Genomic DNA, 21,526 nt, shown 5'->3' with positions numbered 1-21,526 from the left:
TAATAACTGGCAAAATAACGCAAAAGATGGAAATCATAATACATTGTGGAGTAAAAAAGAGATGAAACTAGTAGAGGGGGAAATTAATGATATAAACGTATAAATTAACATTACATTACATAGTTTCCCACCTTTAGAAGTATTGGAGGAGCATGACAATTGTCAAGGTGACAGGAGAATTTTATAAAATACTCCTGTCACAGACGTCTAAAGGTGGGAAACTGTGTAATGTAATGTTAATTTATACGTTTATATCGATAATTTCCACCTCTACTAGTTTCATCTCTTTTTACTTCACAATGTATTATGTTTTCATTTTTTGCGTTTTTTGCCAGTTATTAGCACGCTCATCACTGTATACATTGAGTATAGAGTGATGAGTGCCCTAATAACCAGAAAATAATGCAAAAGATGGAAAACATATTATGTTATGAGAGAGTATGAGAAAAAGTGACTAGTTGGCTTCAGTCATAAATTATATGTATGAAGTCAAAAAACATTTTATTTTAATGTCCCATGTTGTTCATTTTGGCTGACACAAATAAACGTCAAATAAACTTAATTTCAGACCAACATTGTGGCTTACTAAAGCAGATTGTGTAACGGTCGGCAGTTATCCCTGAGCGAGAAGTTTTTACCTTTGTTGTATTTACCCCATATCAGCTCCAAATTGTAGGTGAATAATTGATTTTTCCTTTATTTCGAGACGATGAGCTGGCCAAATATGCAAGTAGATGGAGGCCAATAAATCAAAGAAGAAGAAGAAGAGATACACAACCTAATAACACTAGGTTAGTCACATCTAAAGTTGAAAATTCTCGATAGCGGCAATGGAATTTAAATTAAATTATACGTTTATATCGATAATTTCCACCTCTACTAGTTTCATCACTTTTTATTTCACAACATATTATGTTTTCCATCAATTGCGTTATTTTGCCGGTTAATTATTAGCGCGCTCATCACTGTATAGAAGAATCAGATATACCAGCAAATATGAAATATATCTACGCATAAAAATGAAAACTGAGTAGTGCCAACAACTAAATGAAGCCAAATTTTATAATTTCAGTATAAAAAAAAATGGCCAAAAGGGGGAAGTGCAATGTAATGATTGAAGAAACATTAAGGATAAGAAAACAGGAACCCATGATTTTTATAAAATTTAAAATAAATATATTAACATATTAGCAATGATTGTGTAATACTTTTTGTTAATTTTGTAAGGAATAACGTTGGGTTTGCCATATACAGTCGGAAAAATGAAAGAATACCCATGAACGATCACATCAATCACTTATTTTGTATTTGCTGTCTTTTTCTATAAATAACAAACGTGTGTTAAAGAAAAAGGTAGCAAATAAAAAATAAGTGATTGATGTGATCGTTCATGGGTATTATTTCATTTTTCCGACTGTAGTTATATTCAGTTTACTGATGATCAAGGACTGATCATGTTCTAACTTGGTTAGCTTATGTAAGTTAATCCTTAACCAAAAAAATCTCATCTCGAAAAATAAAAAAATATACCTACCCTTTCTAAAAATAATTTACATTACAACACAAGATTTTAATTTCTCTTAGGATTTGTATCAATGTGAAACAAAATATCAGACACAAGCATTATGTAAGTCAGCATAAGTTAAAATTGGTCATATAAATTAAATGCATTTAATCAATTAACACATTCATGGATACACCTTCATATGCAGACAGTAATTTCCCTTTGTAAGTGTCTGCATATGAAGAGGTGTCCTCAAATTGGTAATGAATATGAGGAGTTTTTTTAACTATCTTGTGATAATTAAGTTAAAGTCAATGACTTTAAGTCAAATCAATTATCAGTAAACTAAGTTCACCTCAACAAATTAAGTGGATTTGTTTTATACTGTTTACCCTTTCCAAAGTGAACCAGAGGAATAATGGATTTTGGATCACCCAAGCCTCTTTCAATGGGTGCTGATGATTGAGTTCCAGTAAAAGTTTTTCTTTTGATGCCTACTCGTATAGACTCCAATTCGGTAGTAGATACATTGGCAAGAATTCCGTAGTTATGCTTAGAGCTGAAATTACAACACATAATTAAGTGAGCTAATTTATTGAAATATTGAACACTAATAAATAAATTTTGTACTACTTAGGTGACAATTGGTATTAAATATAAATAAATGTGATAAGTACTTATTTAGTCATATTAGATTGTATGAGTCACAAGGACGCAGGGCCGTTACTAGGGTATCTACTACCTGGGTACGAGAGTAATTTGGCTGCCCTCTCTGAACCTAACCTTCCCAGAAAGTTTATAAGCATTTGTAAATCAAAAAATACTTATCAGGAATTTATGGAGGTATTAAAACAACCATAAGTAAACAAAACGCCAGATAAAATCAACAACGAACTGATCATCAACGGAGGAGAGTAGCTCACGAATGCACAAGTTAATGCGAAATACCTGCAAAATTAATAAGACTGACTAGAATGACAATGAAAGACTCAACAGCAAAAGTTAAATCAAATGAAGGAGATACAAACAACATCAAAATGGAACTTGGGGTAAGACAAGGGGACAGTCGGTCAACGACACTATTTAATATCGCTCTAGAAGGATTAATCAGGGACACACAGCTGAAAAAGACAATTATTCAATGCTCAACACGGATGACATGGGACTGGTAGCACGAGATAAAAAAAAACAGAAAAGACGAGAGGATTAATAATCAATCAGAATAAAACAAAATATCTTATAAGCACAAGAGAGAATGTAAACAGAATAACAGAGATAAAGATAAGTGAAAATACATTCCAGAGAGTAGATTGCTTCAAATACCTGGGGGTGATGGTGGATGGCCAAAATGGAAGGAGTATAGAGATAAACGAAAGAATTAAAGCAGGTAATAGAGTATATTGGAAATAGCACCGGCTACTTAGGACAAAAACCTGAGCAAAAAAACAAAATCTAAAATATATACAGCAGCAATTAGACCAGTGATAGCCTATGGAGCAGAGGTAATGTGCCTTACGAAAAAAGAAAAGTTAAGAATAATTGAGAGAAAAATTATGAGAAGTATACATGGCCCAGTAAAGACAAAAACAGGGGAATATAGAAAGCTGATGAACCATGAAATAATAAATATAACTGAAGGAGAAGATATAGTGAAATTCATTAAAGCACAAAGGATCAGATGGTTTGGGCACACACAAAGAAGAGTGCTAGAAGAATTGATCAGGAAGATAATGGACTGGAAACCAGTAAAAAATAGACCAAGAGGAAGACCAAAAATAAGATGGGAAGATCAACTGTTAGATTATATATCAAAGATGGAAATTGCAAACTGGAGAGAAAAGATTCAGGACCGGAGAGAGTGGAAGAAGACAGTGGAGGCAAAAAAACATCCCAGCCTATGAATGATGACCTAAAGGAAACTGCGGATTAATCCATCATGTAAAATGGATTAAAAGAGCTCATAGTATTTGAGCAACCTATACTCTAACAAGTGTGAACGGTCCATATATAAAACAAAGAGTTGTTTAAAGAAAATAATATTGTAAGAAGCATACATAGTTTATTTAAGATAATATAATTTTACAAGTTATTTGTAATGTTTTATATTCTATAATAAGGGAATAAATATAAAAATATAAATACAGGACAGGATGTTAATATATCTACTTACTAATAAGTTATACAGTAAATTTTACTTTTCTAGCATTTTTTAAGGCAAATGTTTTAAGAGGCTACAGTAGCGATCAACAGGTAGCAACAAACACGTTCCAAGATTGCGGCTCTAATTTTGAATATTTTGTCGAGATATTTGGCACACATATTCGTAATATAATAAAGAATGGCGGTACAGAGCCCAATTTCAGAAATATGTTAGTACGTGAAAATTACTCTATAACTAAATAAAATATTGAAAAAGGAGCCTGTGCCGCCATTAAGAAGAAAAAAAAAACTTTCTTCAAATAAACTTTTTTATCCCATGCCTAGATTTTGTGTAATCTTGGAACTACCATAGGCGTAACCAGGGGGTGGTTTAAACCCCCCCTTTTGGATGTACTTTGAGCTCTGTACGCTTAACTCCATTATTATTCCATACCCCCCAGAGACCTTAAAGCAGATGTAACCCCCCTTAGGATTGTAATGTATTGGCCATGTAATTATAAAACCCACTCGCGACGCTCATGTATTGCTAATTATCGCATTATATTTTAGATAGTTTACAGGTAAAAGAATTAACCAGTTGTATTTGATATGTAGTCAAATAAAGATTTGTTTTGGGTTTATCCAAGTGTTTTTGTGCCAAACATTTCATGGCGACGAAGATAAAAAGTTTTTAAAGTGTGTATAAGTGAATACAAAATGTCGAAAGACGGGAAATTAGATTTATCGTTAAATTTGGAATTTAATCCCAGAATTTCTGAATGGAATGTGTTTATAAAAAGACTAGAACAATATTTCATCGCTAGAGAAATTACAGATGTTAATATTAAAAGAGCTATTTTGTTATTGTATAGCCTTTCAGAAGAAGCTTATATCTTGTTATCCGACTTGTCAGTGCCTAAAAAACCTGAAGAATGTGAATTTAATGTCATTGTACAAAGTCTAGATAGCTACTATAACAAAACTTGTTTAGTGTGGGTAGAAAGGGCAAAGTTTTATGGTGCTTCGAAAACAAAAAGTGAAAGTGTTCAAGATTGGAGTGTACGTTTAAAAAAACTAGCCGGTACTTGTGAATTTGGAAATAATTTGGAAACAAAATTAACAGATGTTTATTTCAAAATATAATGATGGAAAAGTAAAGAATACGCTATTTGCACTGAAGTCAGATGTCACATTTAATAAAGCTATGGAAACAGCACAAATTGAAGAAGCAGCAATAACTGGCATTAACGAAGTAGATAGCAGAAGTGTGGTGAAAATGGAACCAGTAGAAGAAAGACAGGTGTGTCAAATAACGAGTGGAAGTTGCAGTAAGGAAATATTGCAAGTATCACAGCGTGGGGATGGCAGAGCACATCAACAAGAACAGCGATTTAAGGAGACTAGACATGACTAGACCTTCAACTTCAGGTATGCAGAGACATAGTTCGGATTTTAATCGTGATGAGTTCAGTGGTAGTGTTCAAAAGTGTTTCAGGTGTGCTAAAAGACATCCGCCTTCAGAATGTCCCTATAAGGATTATATCTGCAATTTATGTAACGTCCGAGGACACTTAAAACGGGTATGTAGATATAGATTTTTAAATTTATTGGAAGAAGGAACTGAATCATCTGTATTATGTATATCATCAAATAATGATCCACCAATTTATATCGATATTAATATTAAAGGTAAAATGTTTAAATTTGAATTAGATTCAGGCGCCGCGGTCTCTGTCCTACCTTTTAGTATATATTATAACAAATATTTTAATACACAACCATTATCTCGAGTTAATGTATCGTTAGTTAATTTTTCGGGAGGCAAGGTTCATCCTAAGGGCAAAATTAACTTACCAGTAACTTTTTCAAAACAAACAAATAATTTGGATTTTTATGTTATGCATCGGGAAACTCCAGCCTTGCTAGGTAGAAATTTTATTAGGTGTTATAATATGGGTTTCAGGGAACTAAATTTTATTGAAGCAGATAAAAATAATGAAATAATGGGGTGGTTAATGAAAGATTTTCCCACTGTAGTTTCTGACAAATTGGGCACATTTAATAAATATCAGTTAAAATTTAATATTAAACCAGATGCCAGACCTAAATTTTTTAAACCCAGAGTGGTTCCTTTTTCTTTAAGAAACAAGGTAGAGATGGAATTAGATAAAATGGTCCAGGAGGGCATTATATCTGCAGTTGAATTTTCGGAATGGGGAACACCCATAGTACCGATTTTAAAAAATGATGGAGGTGTTAGGATTTGTGGTGATTTCAAAATAACTATCAATCCTTTTATCGAAGCGGATAAATATCCGTTACCACGGATCGATGATTTATTTGCTAAGTTACAGGGTGGTCAAGAGTTTTCTAAAATTGACCTGAGTCAAGCTTATCAGCAAGTTGTGATTCATCCAGATTTTCGGAAATATTACGGTTATTAGTACTCATAAGGGATTATTTGAATTTAATCGTCTACCATACGGAGTTGTATCAGGTCCATCCCAGTTCCAACGTATTATGGAACAAATATTTCTCAATATGCCAAGTACAGTAGAACCCCGATTATCCGGGTGCGGATTATCCGTGCTGCGGATTATCCGTGCTATGATTTTCTATTACTCAAGTTGCGTTTTTGAGGTTTTATCAAAATAGCGTCATCGTAAATCACTTGACTGAAACTCTATATGACGAAAGAGAGACTCATAATGAAAGATTTATTTTTTTCTGTTATTTTTATGGTAGGTACATATGTATGTGTATACGTACATATGCATTCTACATAAGAAATACATGTTCGTATTATCCGTGCTTTTCAATTATCCGTGCCACCCTTCGGTCCCGAGGAGCACATATAATCGGGGTTCTACTGTATATCTATTTTTTTAGATGATATTCTAATTACAGGAAGGAATAGGGAAGAACACACTACGAATTTGTGTAATGTTTTAGCGATTTTACAAGAATGTGGTCTTACAGTAAAAAAGGAAAAATGTACGTTTTTCGCGGAATCAGTATATTATCTTGGATTTATAATTGATAAAAGGGGCTTGCATAAAAGTCAAGATAAAATTCGCTATTGAGGAAATCCCAGAACCTACGAATGTGACACAACTAAAATCGTTTTTGGGAAGTATAAATTATTATAATCGATTCATTCCAAATCTCCCAAACATTGTTCATTGTTTATATAAGCTTTTAAAACAAAATGTAGTTTGGCACTGGGATGAAGAATGTCAATTAGCTTTTGACACTATTAAACAAATGTTAGCTTCAGATCTAGTATTAGTTCATTACGACCCAACCTTAGAATTAAATTTGACGGTTGATAGTTCAGTTAATGGGATCGGAGCTGTTCTCTCGCATAGTTTGAAAGATGGTAGCGAGAAACCAATCTATTTTGCTAGTAGAAGGCTCAGCTATACCGAAAAGGCTTATTCGACTCTAGATAAAGAAGCAACGGCTATAGTGTGGGGAATCAAACGTTTCTACCAATTTTTATATGGGAAGGAGTTCAATTTAATCACAGATAACAAGACGTTAGTATCCATTTTTGGCCCTAAAAATGGGATACCAGTTACGGCAGCCAATAGATTGCAGCGATATGCAGTATTTTTAAGTGGTTTCAATTTTAATATAAAGCATGTATCGACCCAAAAAAATGTAGCAGACTTTTTAAGTAGATTGCCTTTAAATAAGTCAATAAGGCTAGATTCTTCTAAGTTTAATATAGAGGAAACTGTTAATTTAAATTATTTAGCAGAAAGCGAAGAAATTCCTATTAATGTGAGTGATATAAGGAAAGAAACAGAATTAGATCCGATTTTGTCTCGTGTAACTAAATATGTTATGGCCAAATGGCTCACAAATTTTAAATTAGAAATTAAACCCTATTTCCTTAAACGAAATTAAATATCTATTGAAGATGGCGTCTTATTGTGGGGACAAAGAGTAATTGTTCCTAGTAAACTACGAAATAAATTACTGAATGAATTGCATACAGCTCACTTTGGTATAGTTAAGATGAAATTATTAGCTAGATCTTATATTTGATGGCCATCATTAAATACAGAAATTGAAGTTCTCAGCAAGAACTGCATTCCTTGTCAGCACATGCAGGCAGATCCTCCTAAGGTTCCCTTACAAGGCTGGAGCAATCCTCAAAATGTTTGGTCACGTGCGCATATAGATTTTGCCGAAACACGAAAAACTCATTTTCTTATAATTTTGGATGCTTTTTCTAAATGGGTAGAAGTTTGTCCAATGTCTTCAGTCACCTCAATGGCTACGATTGCTAAACTAAGGGAGTGTTTTGCTCGTTATGGTTTACCGGAAGTACTTGTCAGCGATAACGGCCCGCAGCTAACATCGCAAGAATTTAAATGTTTTACTTTAATTAATGGTATTAAACATATAACAATACCTCCTTTTTCAGCACATTGCAACGGTGCTGCTGAAAATAGCGTAAAAACAGTCAAGCATTTTTTGTTAAAAGATATTGATCAAAGAAATATTAATTTATCATTATCTAAATTTTTATTAACATATAGGAACACAGTGCACCTGTCGACAGGTACTTCTCCCGCTAAGATATTTTTTGGAAGGGCTTTGCGAACGCGTCTAGATTTAATTAAACCTGATGATTTACAAAACCAACAATCAAACCCAGTTGATTTAACACAAATTAGATGTAAGTTGATGCAAGTGCAAGAAAATAATAAGAAATATTATAGAAGGAGGAGACAGGTAGAGTTTGTAGTGGGAGATATAGTTTTAGTTAAAGATTATAGAAACACCAAGGTGTCTTGGTGCAAAGCAAAGATTTTACGAATTTTAGGTAGAAGAGCATATTTGGTAAATCCGTTAAGTAGTAAACTTACGTGGAAAAGACATTGTAATCAAATTAAAATAATTTTTAATAGTAATTTAGAAGGTATTACATTTGCGGAGATGATGCACGATAGTTCAGAGGAAAATAATATTCAAAATAACGAGGAAAATGTTATCCAAGCCGCTACAAACTCAACAGGAAATCTAGGTGGTGAGCCTCAGCTAGACTCTCAAAATGATAGTGATGTTATCCAAGAGTCAGGCATCCCACATAGACGTCCAATAAGATCTAGAAAAGAACCAAAACGTTTTGGATTCGAAATATAGTATTTAGAAGTTTAGTTTTGTTGTGTTCCTAAATTTAGTTATAAGTAGGATTTTAGGGTGGGGTGATGTAATGTATTGGCCATGTAATTATAAACCCCACTCGCGACGCTCATGTATTGCTAATTATCGCATTATATTTTAGATAGTTTACAGGTAAAAGAATTAACCATTTGTATTTGATATGTAGTCAAATAAAGATTTGTTTTGGGTTTATCCAAGTGTTTTTGTGTCAAACATTTCAAGGATCATCCTGGTTACACCTCTGGGAACTACTAAAATTTCTAACAAGAAATCGAGCATATTATAACTAAATAAGATACTAACTATAATAAATGCAAGAAAGATGGTACTGAAGAAGAAATGCTTTATTGTGATAGCTGTGACCGCCCAGTTCACAAAGATACTTATTGTTCTGGTCTGTGTTCATCAGAAATTAGGGTTATGGAGTTAAAGAAGAATCGTGTTCTGCAGTTTTTGTGTCAAGAATGTAAATCTGGAATGAAACTTGTTCCAAAACTATTCAAATTAATTGAAAAACTGCAGAATGAGGTTAATGATATGAAATTGCAGAATTCTAAAAACCAAGAAGAGGATATTGTAAGTGAGGTTTTTGAAAGACAAAAGAGAATGAACAACTTAATCATTCATAATCTAGGTGAATCTGTGGATAGAAGAAATGCTGTATCTGATGATTTGGCTACTGTGACCTCAATTTTCAAGGATATTACTCAAGAGGATATTAAAGTTGTCAAAGCTGTTAGATTTGGTAAGAAAAACAAAAATGGTGCTCGTTCCCTAAAAATTGTATTAACAAATTCTTTTGATGTAATGAATATTTTAAAAAATAAGATTCACGTTGACAAAGCATAAAAGATATTTATAAATTCTGATCTAACTCCCCAGCAACTCAACAAACTCAATAAAGTTAAAGAGGACCTCAAAAAACGCCAAGAACAAGGTGAGAAAGATTTATTTATACGATATGTTAACGGTATACCTGAAATTTGCAAAAATGATAATTCCACACAAAAAAACTAGACACAACGAAACATATAAGCTCACCTCATTTATTAATTTATTATCAAAATGTTGGTGGATTAAGAACTAAACTAAAGTCTCTGGAAATTGCCATAGCTCAATGTAATTATCATATAATCATTTTGGTGGAAACTTGGTTAACTTGTGATTATAGCGATGCAGAATTAGGACTTATTGGTTATAATGTTGGTTATAATTTAGAAATGATCGCAATCCTGCTGCTACAGGAAAAACTAGGGGTGGAGGTGTGTTGATTGCTGTTAAAAATGACATAAGTGCGTAGAAAGTGATAATCCCTGATTCTGAAGTAGAACAAATTTTTGTATCACTGAAAATTAATAATAAGTGCATGGTTATGGGTGGAGTTTATATCCCTCCTGCATCCGACCTAAATGTATACATGTTACATTGCAGTTCAGTTGAATATGTTATGGAGAAGTGTGGAAACTTGGTACTGTGTGGTGATTATAATTTACCAAATGCTTCCTGGAGTAATGACAACTTTGGATTAAATGTTGAATGTCCTGATGACTCTCCTGCTGTGTATTTGGCCAATTCTTTTGGTTATTTTAACATGTTTCAAATAAACACTTTACCTAACAGTCGTAATGTCTTTCTAGATTTAGTATTTACAAATTTAAACAATGTTGATGTAGTTATTCCACTTGATTCGCTATTTGATAATAGTATCCATCATTCGCCTATAGTTGTAGAATTAACTGGTTTTGAAAAGCATTATCAACTGAACTACGACGAATTTTATTATGATTTTAAAAATGCAAATTATGTCGGATTAAATGATTACTTTGCAAGTATTAATTGGGACTTACTTTTATCAGATGATGTGAATTACAGCTAAGCAGTATTTTATGATTTTATGTATACAGGTTTTGACTTATTTGTTCAGATCAAAAAATTTAAAACAAGTTCGTTTCCGATTTGGTTTAATGGTAAATTAAGGAAGTTGATATATTTAAAAAAGAAAATACATAAGCAGTATAAATTATTTGGTAGAAGGGATGATTATTTAAGATTTTCTCAGTTAAGAGATGAATGTAAACAAGTCTCCTCTCAATGTTATACTAACTATTTGAATAATATTGAGAATGGGATTCTATCTAATCCTCGACATTTTTGGAAGTATATCAATAATAAACGTAAAAGTTATAATCTGCCATCCAGTGGCGGCTTGTCTTATGAGGCAGGTGAGGCAGTGCCTCACCAGTATATCAATCGACTATTTACTTTATTTCGTTGTTTTATAATCGGTTATTTAAATATAATTTAGCTTTTTGAAATTTCCTAAATACCTTTATTTTTATGAAAAAAATTAAAATCGTACGGCCCTGACTCTTTATCTTCTTAGATACCCGTCTTCCACGTGCCATTCCAACTTTCTCAAATCATTACCGTAGAGCGTAGAAGCATACCTCAGACCATCTGCAACAGTATGGGACAACGCCAACAGTAAAACCGGCAAAATTTGAAAAATGTGCCACCGATTCTAGGAACAAAATCCATCCTACCTTGAGGCATGCCGCGAGCTCCGCGCAACGGAATAGGAATAGCCGAACGGCCTCAGGCTCCGCGGAACGGAATGGGAATAGCCGAACGGAATGGGAATAGCCGAACGGAATGGGAATAGCCGAACTGAAATGACTAAATAGTTCAAGCACAAGTCTATTGCAGATCATAGCTTTCTATGTACACGCGGTATATACGAATGGATTATTATATTTTAGAAGTTTATGGATATGCAATTAAAACAGTGTTCATTTTAAATCATTATTCATCATCACCTAAAATATTGTTCTGAAGCTGTTTCTTTGTGGCATTTATGTAATTTATTATTCTAAATGAGAAATAAGATTATACAATTTAACTTAAAAAATTATTTTAATAACGTTTCCACTTCCACATCGAACGTTTACATACAAAAGTAGTTTTTCTATGGATGCTATACAATGTGCAACTTCTCTCACTACTTACATACATTCAAAACGAACAATTTCTCAGACTGTGAGATAAGTCGGCCATTGCAGTGAGGAATATTTTTTCTCACGGGTTTCATACGTAGAATCGCGGTTTCCATGGTAACATGCACAATACAAACACAAATATGTTTGTCAAATAAAATGTGTCAAATCAAAACTTACCAGGAATTACCTTTCAAAATTGTTCAAATATAACTGGTAACTATAATTTTAAATCAATAAAAGTTTAAAAATATTAAGAATATTAAATACTTACATATGTGTATAATATGTATTTTATTTCAATTTTGGCATATAATCTACATCAAAGCACCTAAATTATTTAATTTTGAAGTTTTAACTCTTGACAAAAACGCATCCATAGAAAAAGTACAGTGTACAACACGTGAGAAAATGACATATTTCTGCCTCGCTTGATTTGCGGCACTTGCCTCGTACTTCGGTTCGTGGCAACACACTTCTGCGCTCGTGAGAAATATGTCTTTCTTCTCTCTTGTACAATATACTATTTTAAGTGTTTCAAAAATGTTGTATTTTGTGTTTGTGTTTTTTTTTGTAAAATATATAACTACATAATAAATTATTTTTCTTTATTTATTTGTTACATTTACATAAAAAAAATGGTTTTTAAGTGTTTCAAAAATGTTGTATGATATGGTTGTGTTTCTTTTGTAAAATTTTTTTGAACATACTTATTCAAATCAGAGTGAGCAAAAGATTTAAGCGAATAATATTGCAACATGATTCCCACAGCCTTAGCTCATTCCCCATATCTTCCACGATTTTTGAAAAAACGCACACTCTTGTTATGTAGAATTTCAAATTTTCAATATGAAATTGGAATTCAAAATAACTCTCTGCACTGAGGCTGAAAGCATTTGAGTCGATCGCATTCACTGGAAAAGTTTTAGAGAACTAATCGACAGCAAATGTTTCTTGAGGATTTTTTGCACGGAATTCTTTGTGGGGATATTTTGATTAAAAAATTTTTGTAGATTATTTGTCCGGGATTTTTTGTGTGGATTTTTTGTCCGGGGATTATTTGTCTGGGGATTTTTGTGGGGATTTTTTGTCCGGGGATTATTTGTCTGGGTATTTCTTGTCCAGGGATAATTTGTGAGGATTTTTTGTCCGGGATTATTGGTCCTAGCGTTATGACGTCACAAAATCTACCTTCTGGCCATTAAAGAGGAGCTAACCATATAAGTAAAATCCCTCAGGTGTAGTGTGCCTCACCACCTTATACTATAACGAGCCGCCCCTGCTGCCATCTAATATGTCCTACGGTGATAGTACAGGTGATAATGCTCAAAACGTAGTTAATTTATTTAGTAAGTTTTTCTCAACTACATATTCTAATTCTAAAGTTAATCAGATCCCAATTTTTAACTATCAGCAGAGTGTAAATGTGAATAATTATAGTACTGGGCTCTCAGACATATTTGATAATGTTTTAAAGATGCCTTGGAAATTATCGCTTGGACCAGATTGTTTGCCAGCTTATGTTCTCAAGCATTGCATTTTTACTCTCGTAAAACCTATCTGCTACTTATTTAATTCCTCACTGAGTACTGGCATCTTTCCTGATTTTTGGAAAACTAGTTATTTAACACCAATTTTTAAGTCTGGTAATAAAAATGATGTTGAAAATTATCGAGCGGTTTGTAACCAATCTGTATTACCCAAACTTTTTGAGTGCCTTGTAAATAACTTTTTGACATGGAATTGTAAAGATATAATTGATGTTAGACAACATGGCTTTTCTAAAGGTAAGTCTACATGTACAAACTTAATATTGTATACTAATTTCATTGCTAATTCAGTTGAACAGAAGGGTCAGGTTGACGCTATCTACACAGACTTCTCTAAAGCCCTCGATAGAGTTAACCATGATCTGCTTATTGCTAAATTAAAAGGCTATGGATTTGGAGGTAAAATAATTGAGTGGATAGGTAGTTATATATCTGGTAGATGTCAGTATGTTAAATATGGAAACTGTTTATCTCAACGAGTATCTGTAACCTCAGGAGTTCCTCAGGGGTCTCATATTGGGCCTCTCTTATTTAATATATTTGTTAATGATATATCCTCAGTGATTAAAAGTAGTAATTTTCTAATGTTTGCTGATGACCTTAAAATATTTCGAATAGTAAATAACCTAGTTGACGCCTCTTTGTTACAGAATGATATTAAAAGCTTAGCTAGTTGGTGTGAGGTAAACATGCTATACTTAAATATAAAAAAATGTTTTAAAATTACTTTTGGAAGATCAAGAGAGTTTGTAAATTATGATTATTGTATAAATAATGTACCATTAGAGGCACATCATAATATTAAGGATTTAGGAATTAATTTTGATTCTAAATTAACTTTTAAATATCACAATAATGAAACTTCAGCTAAAGCTTTAAAAATGTTGGGATTCATTCTAAGAAACTGTAATCAGTTTTCAGTACAAACTTTAAAAATGTTATACTTTAGTTTAGTTCAATCAGTTTTGGAGTATGGTTCTCTCATTTGGTCTCCTTCATATAATAGTGACATCTACAGTATCGAGAGAGTTCAGAATAGATTCTTGAGGGTATGTGCTTATAAGATTGGTTTTGTTAGAGAACAATACACATATGATGATATACTGTCAATACTAAATATCTCACCACTACATCATAGAAGGTGTCAAGCGGATTTATGTTTCCTTTTTAAGATTATAAATGGATATGTTCAAGATCCAGAGTTACTAAGTTTAATAAGTTTTAATGTTAATACTAGAAGAACTCGTAACACTGAGATTTTCAACATTCCATTCCACACTACAAATTAAGGTCAAAATGAACCCATTACAAGAATTTTACGAACTGCCAATGAGCACTGCAATAGTTTAGAGTTATTTGGAATATCTATAGCAACATTTAAGAAATCAGTTGAGAGATTTTGAGCATTATATAACTTAATAATAACTTAAGCTACTACTTTTATTGCATTTTGTTTAATTTTAATTTTGGTTTTTTTTAACGCAACCTATTGAACCTATGCTTTGTAAAGGTTGACGTCGTATTTTTGTAAAAATGGTGTATCCGTAAAATAAATAAATAAATAAATAACTAATTAGGCAACACAGAGAAATTATCACTGTCATTTTGACATATCTGCGTCAGATTTTCTCTAATCTGTTCTGTCATCTTTATCGATATCTGTTCAGTGCAGTAGTGTGCTAATTTAAGAATTCGTTATTGTTGTTTCATAGGAAAGTAGTGTTTATTGATAGTTAATTTATTATATATTTGTTGTTGTTGTATAAGTTGTTGGCCTCTTTGAAAGAATAGATTGTAGTTAATTGTGAGTTTTAGTTATATGTAGGTAGGTAAATATATTTTACGTAAAAATATTTCGAATTCTAATGCGAGTATATAAAGTTTTAGGAGGATTTTTTATTCTAAAAATATTATCGATAGTTTAACAAAATGGAAAAAGTAAATCAAACGAAAAATAAAGTGAAACCTTCCAAGAAAAAGTCCATTAAAAACCGTGCCAAAATTATGCGAAAATCAAAATTTGTTTCACCTCACAACAAAAATGATTATTTATTATTGTTTTATTATTAGATATTTCATGCAAATACCTTTCTAAATACCTATCTTAACATAAAATTTTTACCCATTTTGGTTTATTTTTATAAATATCTATTTATTAATAATAAAATCGTTTTCTATTACTTCCATTTAGCGCGACTATGATATTGTCAAAATATTAATCTTAGATAATGTCAAAGATTACCACTGTTGCCAAAGTTTATGATACTATCTCCCGAAGTTATATTTTGTTGCTACCTGTTGATCGCTACTGTTTACTCTTAACAATGTTAGAGACATCGAAGTATATTTTCTGAAATATCCTTCTCAATACTAATGATGGATAAGTCTGAAAGCGTTTTTGTCCCATTGTGGATCATAGAAAAAATTGTATTATTTTAATTCTCAAAGAGCTTGTTTCCCCACTAATTGCTGTCACAGATAATGTTAAGAAAATTCGTATGGCAATTACTAAGCTTGGAAATGGATAGATGAGGTTATTGATGAAATTTAATGTGTTCATTTCAGGGAAAATATAGACTATAAAATTGCCAATTATATCATATAAATCTTGAACTATGTACCTTAATATCTTTAAATTTTGCAGACCTAACTGATTTATCTATTTTATAAACTAAACTTGCGTGCATAGAACTTGGGCCCACTTAAAAATTTGGTCATTTTTGATGTCTTGAATTTCCTAAACCTGTTGTGTGATTTAAGTGATTTTTTTATTATGTTATAGCTTTATTCTTTAACAATATCGCTGCGATAATATTGTTGCTAAACAGGTGAATTTTCATTGTATACCGGCGGTATGAATCAAACTGTGTTTTTTTCTCAAAGTTCGCATCACGCTGTGGAATATTCTAGCATTTATAAAATATTGAAATTAAAACCCAACTATAGTCTCGGGTTTTCTTAACATTCTGTTTTTTGATTCATTTGCTTATGTTGGATAATAAAATAAAAAAGTTAAGTACTTTAACATCTACCCATGTTCTTCATCAGTACAGGATGTTTCTAAATAAGTGTGACAAACTTTAAGGGGTAATTCTGCATGAAAAATAATACTTACTTACTTTCCGTGTCCGGAACACCAACAACTTTAAATTCTGTATTTCCAATGGTTGGCCACATAGATGGCCCTGTCATTTGCTATAATTAAGTCTTGTTCTGTGCACGTCTCTCTCATCTCTGTGCATGATAGTAGATGCCGGCTGGTCTGAACCGCGCCACAGTCGCAGGTATCGTCCTCCTGGTATCCCCATTTTTTCAGGTTACTAGCACAACGTGAAACGCCGGTTCTTAGTCTGTTTAGCGCTTTCCAAGTCGGATACGGTAAATTGTGTCCAGCAGCCATTTCCTCCGAGGGAGGAAAATGTGTCGCAGTAGTTGACGCTTGCCATAGGTGTATTCGGCGCGTCTCTGGCGCTTCGGGGATGGATCTTGATGTTTTCAGGAAGCTTTTCCGAGATCTTAGTCTGCTTGGCTGAGTTTGGTGGTCATATAAGGGGTGTCTTCGGTCCGTCTCCTGCTTTTTCCGTTCTACCTCTGACGTGACCTTTCTCCTGATTGGTGGTGGAGCAATTCCAGCAATGGGGTATACCTCTTCGATAGGTGTCGGTTTCAGGCAACCCGATATTATACGGACCGTTTCATTTAGAGCCACGTCGACGTTCTTTGCGTGAGCAGAGTTTGCCCATACTGGTGCTCCAAACTCCGCGGCTGAAAAACATAATGCCAAGGCAGAAGTGCGGAGAGTGTGTGGTTGTGCTCCCCATTTTGTATTAGTTAGCTTGCGGATGATATTATTTCTGGCACTTACTTTCTTCTTAACATCTTGACAGTGGTATCGGTAAGACAGAGTTCTATCCAGACGGACGCCAAGGTATTTTGGCGTCTTGTTGTGTTCCAGCATCTGACCACGCCATTCCACCTCCAGCGACCTTCGGGCATGCTTGTTTCTCAGGTGGAAAGCACATACCTGGGTTTTTGTGGGATTGGGTTTCAGATGGTTTTTATCATAGTATAGAGCTAAGTCTCCCAGGGCATCTGTCAGCTTCACTTCGACTTCATTGAAGGTTCTTCCCTGAGCTGCCACTGCTGTATCATCAGCGTAAATAAATTGCCTTGTTTGTTGGTGTATGGGTTGGTCGTTGGTGTATATGTTGTATAGAAACGGCGCGAGGACACTTCCCTGTGGTAGCCCATTTTTTTGGTCCCTCCACCGACTGTTCTTGGACTGGAGCGTTACGTAGAAGCGTCTATTCTGGAGGAGACATTTCACTAACCTTGTTAGTCGGAAGTCCTTTGTAGTTTCGTAGAGTTTTGCGAGTAGCCGTTGATGGTTAACTGTATCATAGGCGGCAGTTAGGTCTATGAACGCTACTCCTGTTATTTCCTTCCGTTCAAAACCATCTTCAATATGTTGGGTGAGATTAAGAATTTGACTGCAGCAGCACTTTCCGGGTCTGAATCCTGCTTGTTCTGGAATAATTTTAGTCTCCACATATTCTGCGATCCGGTTCAGTATCATTCTTTCAAAGGCCTTGAAAAGGTGGCACAAGAGAGATACAGGTCTAAAACTCTTTGTATCCGCCGGATCCTTCCCTGGTTTTAAGAGGGCTACCACTCTAGCTTTTCTCCAGATTTTGGGGATTTGTAATGTACGGATGCAGCAATTCATCATTTTTACGAGCCACTCTACGGTTTTTAGTCCAAAGTTCTTTATTTGCTCTGTTCGTATGTCGTCCAGGCCAGCCGCTTTATTATCTTTCATTTGATGGATCGCGCCTCTCATCTCCTCTAGACAAAAAGAGGTACCTAGAACATCTCTTTCTTCGTCGATATTCCGTTGAGCTCTCACCTTGTTCTTTCTTGATGTCGTCTTACCGTTCATTAGAAGATGATGGGCTATCTGATCGGGTGTGACTTCTGTCATGTTGACTGCCGGAGCAGCGGGATCGTTGCCAAAATTCCGAATCAGCTTCCAGGCACGTCTGCTGTTTTGTTTCATGTCCAGACTCGTGACCAGCTTGCACCACCTTTCCGTTCTGTTGGCGGATATCGCATGTAACATTTCCTCCCCAGCCTGTATTGTCGCTTCCGAGAAAGGGTCTTCTTCATATAGCTGTGATAGTTTGCTTCAGGGGCGGCCCGTCGGGGTAGGCAAGGTAGGCGCCGCCTACCCTCTTCAAATGTAGTACAATAATATAAATTATTAATATAAATTACTTATTTCAAAATTGTAATTTATAAATTTTGACACAATATCTACAATAAAATAGCAAAAATTATCCAAATTATTTTTAAAAATATCCAAAAAATTTTCTCCGTAGTTATAATTATTGTACGCTCCTTGTAGTATCAGTAGTACTGTATAGATTCTATATTCTCCTTGGTCAGGCACTCGGGAAGGTAGCCTGAAATAGAACGATGCCAATACCGAATTGATGTGCGATATCTCTGTTTACGTGAGCAGGCCTGCTGCAGGCCGGCGGATTTTGAACGGGCGGATAGGCACAGAGTCTTATAGCCGGACCTACCAAATTTTATCAGTTGCTTCTCTTGTGTCTTGTGAAACTGTTTTAAAATAATTGTTTTTTGATTTTGGCTGTTATTAGTAGGTTAAGTATTGAATAAAATTAGGTAGGACAATTTAAATTTGTTTATGAAAACTGAATAATGTGTTATTAGATTATATAGATAATTAAAAATTTAAAGCGAGGTTAATTGTTAACTTATCAATTTATTCGAATAGTAAATTATTATTTGATACATAAATAAAATAAGTAATATTTGACATTGTTGAAACGTAGGTGTGTTAGTTTTATTGGTGGAAAAACTTTAGTCATCGAATATGAATATTTTAAACGATGTAATATGCAGTTTGATCGCGACACCTTTTTCAAGGCGCCAAAATCAAGAAAAATTAGTAATTATTTCAATGGGCCGGCCTTTACAAAATTTAACAATTTTATCCACAGATAAGACAAAAGACAATCAACCATTTTCGAGATCGTTTAAAACAATATGGTATGAAAATCATAAATGGCTAAGCGGAAGTTATTTTAAAAATTCACTTTTCTATTGGCCTTGTCTGTTGCTCTCAAATTTGAAGCAAAATGTTTGGGTGAGTCAGGGATATTCAGATTTGAAAAATTTATCAGCTAGTGTAAAAAAACATGAATCTTCGAAAGAACATTTAAACAATTGCTTAGATTTAAAACGGTTAGAAAAAAATAAACAAACTACTGACAGTGCTTTCGCTGGACATATTTCTCTATCTAATAAGATATATAATGAAGAAGTTGAAAACGATTGGAGAAGTTGAAAAAATTGATGTTACAATTTTTTATGCAAAACAAGAACTTACATTTCGCGGTCGTGATAAGAGCCATAATTCTTCAAACATGGGTAATTTTAAAGAAATTTTTAATTTAGTAGTTAAACACGATCAGGAAATCCAGGATCATGTTAAAAAATAGAAGGGGTGTTCACGGGTTTGTCAAAAACAATACAAAATGATTTAATAGATTGTCTTGCTGATTACGTAAAAAATGAAATTTCAACAGAAATTAATGAAAGTCAATTTTTTTCTATACTAGCTGACGATACTACTGATATAACCGAAAAATCACAGTGTACTTTAACAATCCGTTTTGTTAACAAAGTTGGTCAGGTAACAGAAAGATTTTTAGGGTTTTTTGATGTTAGCGATAATAGATCTGCAGACGCTCTATATAGTTTAATTTCAAACGTGCTTGAGCCATATGATTACAAAAATAAATTAATTGCTCAATTTTACGATGGTGCAAGTGTAATGGCTGGCTCTTTAAACGGATTACAATCAAAAATTAAAGTAGATGCTCCAAAAGCAATTTTTACACATTGTTGCGCTCATAGATTACATTTAGTATTGCAAGACGGCTCAAAATGTATTACAAACTGTAGGATATTTTTTGTCGCCTACCCGAAGTATATGTGTAGCCTACCCGCTTACTGAGGTCACGAGCCGCCACTGGTTTGCTTTATAATCCTATGTCTGCAAATGCTTCATTTCCGAGATACAGGATATTTAATTGTTTCTTACAAACTGATAATTTATTTTTTGCTTTAAAACCAGTTGACATATGCAAATTGCACATCAAATTTGGTGGGTTTTGATTTTCATCAACATTTTGGTGTGAATAGGTAATATGATAGGAATACTGAGTTGACTTAATAGAGACCACCTTATTTTAGAATAATTCATTTCCTAGGATTTACACCAATACTACCTATCAAAAATACTTTGTGATCTCCATTAAAATAATTTGAATAGTTATTTACAGGGATGAAATTATTGTGTTAACAGTATACAGGTGTAAGCTACTTTGTAATAAATTAGAGAAACCATAAACTAGCAGATACTAACAATATTACAAACATAATATGTGTCTTTTACTGGAGTAATTATTGAAAAATAGGGGGTAATATCTCAGTGAAATGTGTCAAGGTAAAATTATTACTTACCGCTGAACGTTACTTCGACTAGCCATCTTTTCATTTCACTTGGTGGATTTAAATTATTGATTAAATCAATATTTTATTTTTAGTTTTAACAAAAAGTGCAAAGCGCATTAAAAATATACAAATATCTGATTAATTGAGCCACTCGCCCAAGAATTTTTGCTTTGCTTTTAACGCTTTTGCTTGCTTTTTGCTATGTTTATGATTTTTACGATGACGGATGACATGACACATGACACTTCACGTTTACATCATACGATGACTTAATAATCTTGGGTAACAGCTACCTAAAGCTAACCAGCCGTGAAATGCGAAAATTGGCAACGTTGAAGGTAGTCCGATAGTACACCATTTTTAGTGTGTTTACGTGGAGAGGTTGTGCTAATTTTCTTTGTTTTTATTGTATTATTAAGATGCCGAGACACTGCTGTGTACTAAATTGAAAATCAAATTATGCAACTACTTTTAAGTACGAAAAGTCCCAAAGTACATTTCTTTTCCCAAATACGAGCACCTGTGGGTTGAATAATTCAAGCAAGAAAATTTTCATCGTTTCTTGCTGCACCTTGAAACACCACAGAACACGTGTTGTCCACCCACACAGACATACA

At 33.6% G+C, this 21,526-nt stretch overlaps 1 protein-coding gene across 1 annotated transcript in view; it reads right to left on the bottom strand.

Moving 5' to 3' along the window:
* The window catches only part of LOC126880433 (serine/arginine repetitive matrix protein 2-like), a 47,936-nt gene extending 26,791 nt beyond the window's left edge, over positions 1 to 21,145 (bottom strand). The window contains exons 1-2 of the mRNA XM_050644288.1: positions 20,919 to 21,145; positions 1,897 to 2,063 (exon numbers count right to left, since the gene is read on the bottom strand). Of these exons, the coding sequence (XP_050500245.1) occupies positions 1,897 to 2,063; positions 20,919 to 20,944 (193 nt within the window). The 5' untranslated portion in view covers positions 20,945 to 21,145. The remainder of the gene's footprint in view (positions 1 to 1,896; positions 2,064 to 20,918) is intronic.
* Between the last annotated feature and the right edge of the window lie 381 nt (positions 21,146 to 21,526).

This window comes from Diabrotica virgifera, chromosome 2 (genome assembly GCF_917563875.1).
Source record: "Diabrotica virgifera virgifera chromosome 2, PGI_DIABVI_V3a".
Lineage (NCBI taxonomy): Eukaryota > Metazoa > Arthropoda > Insecta > Coleoptera > Chrysomelidae > Diabrotica > Diabrotica virgifera.
Note: the sequence above shows the minus strand (reverse complement) of the source record. Positions and strands in the feature narration are given on the sequence as shown.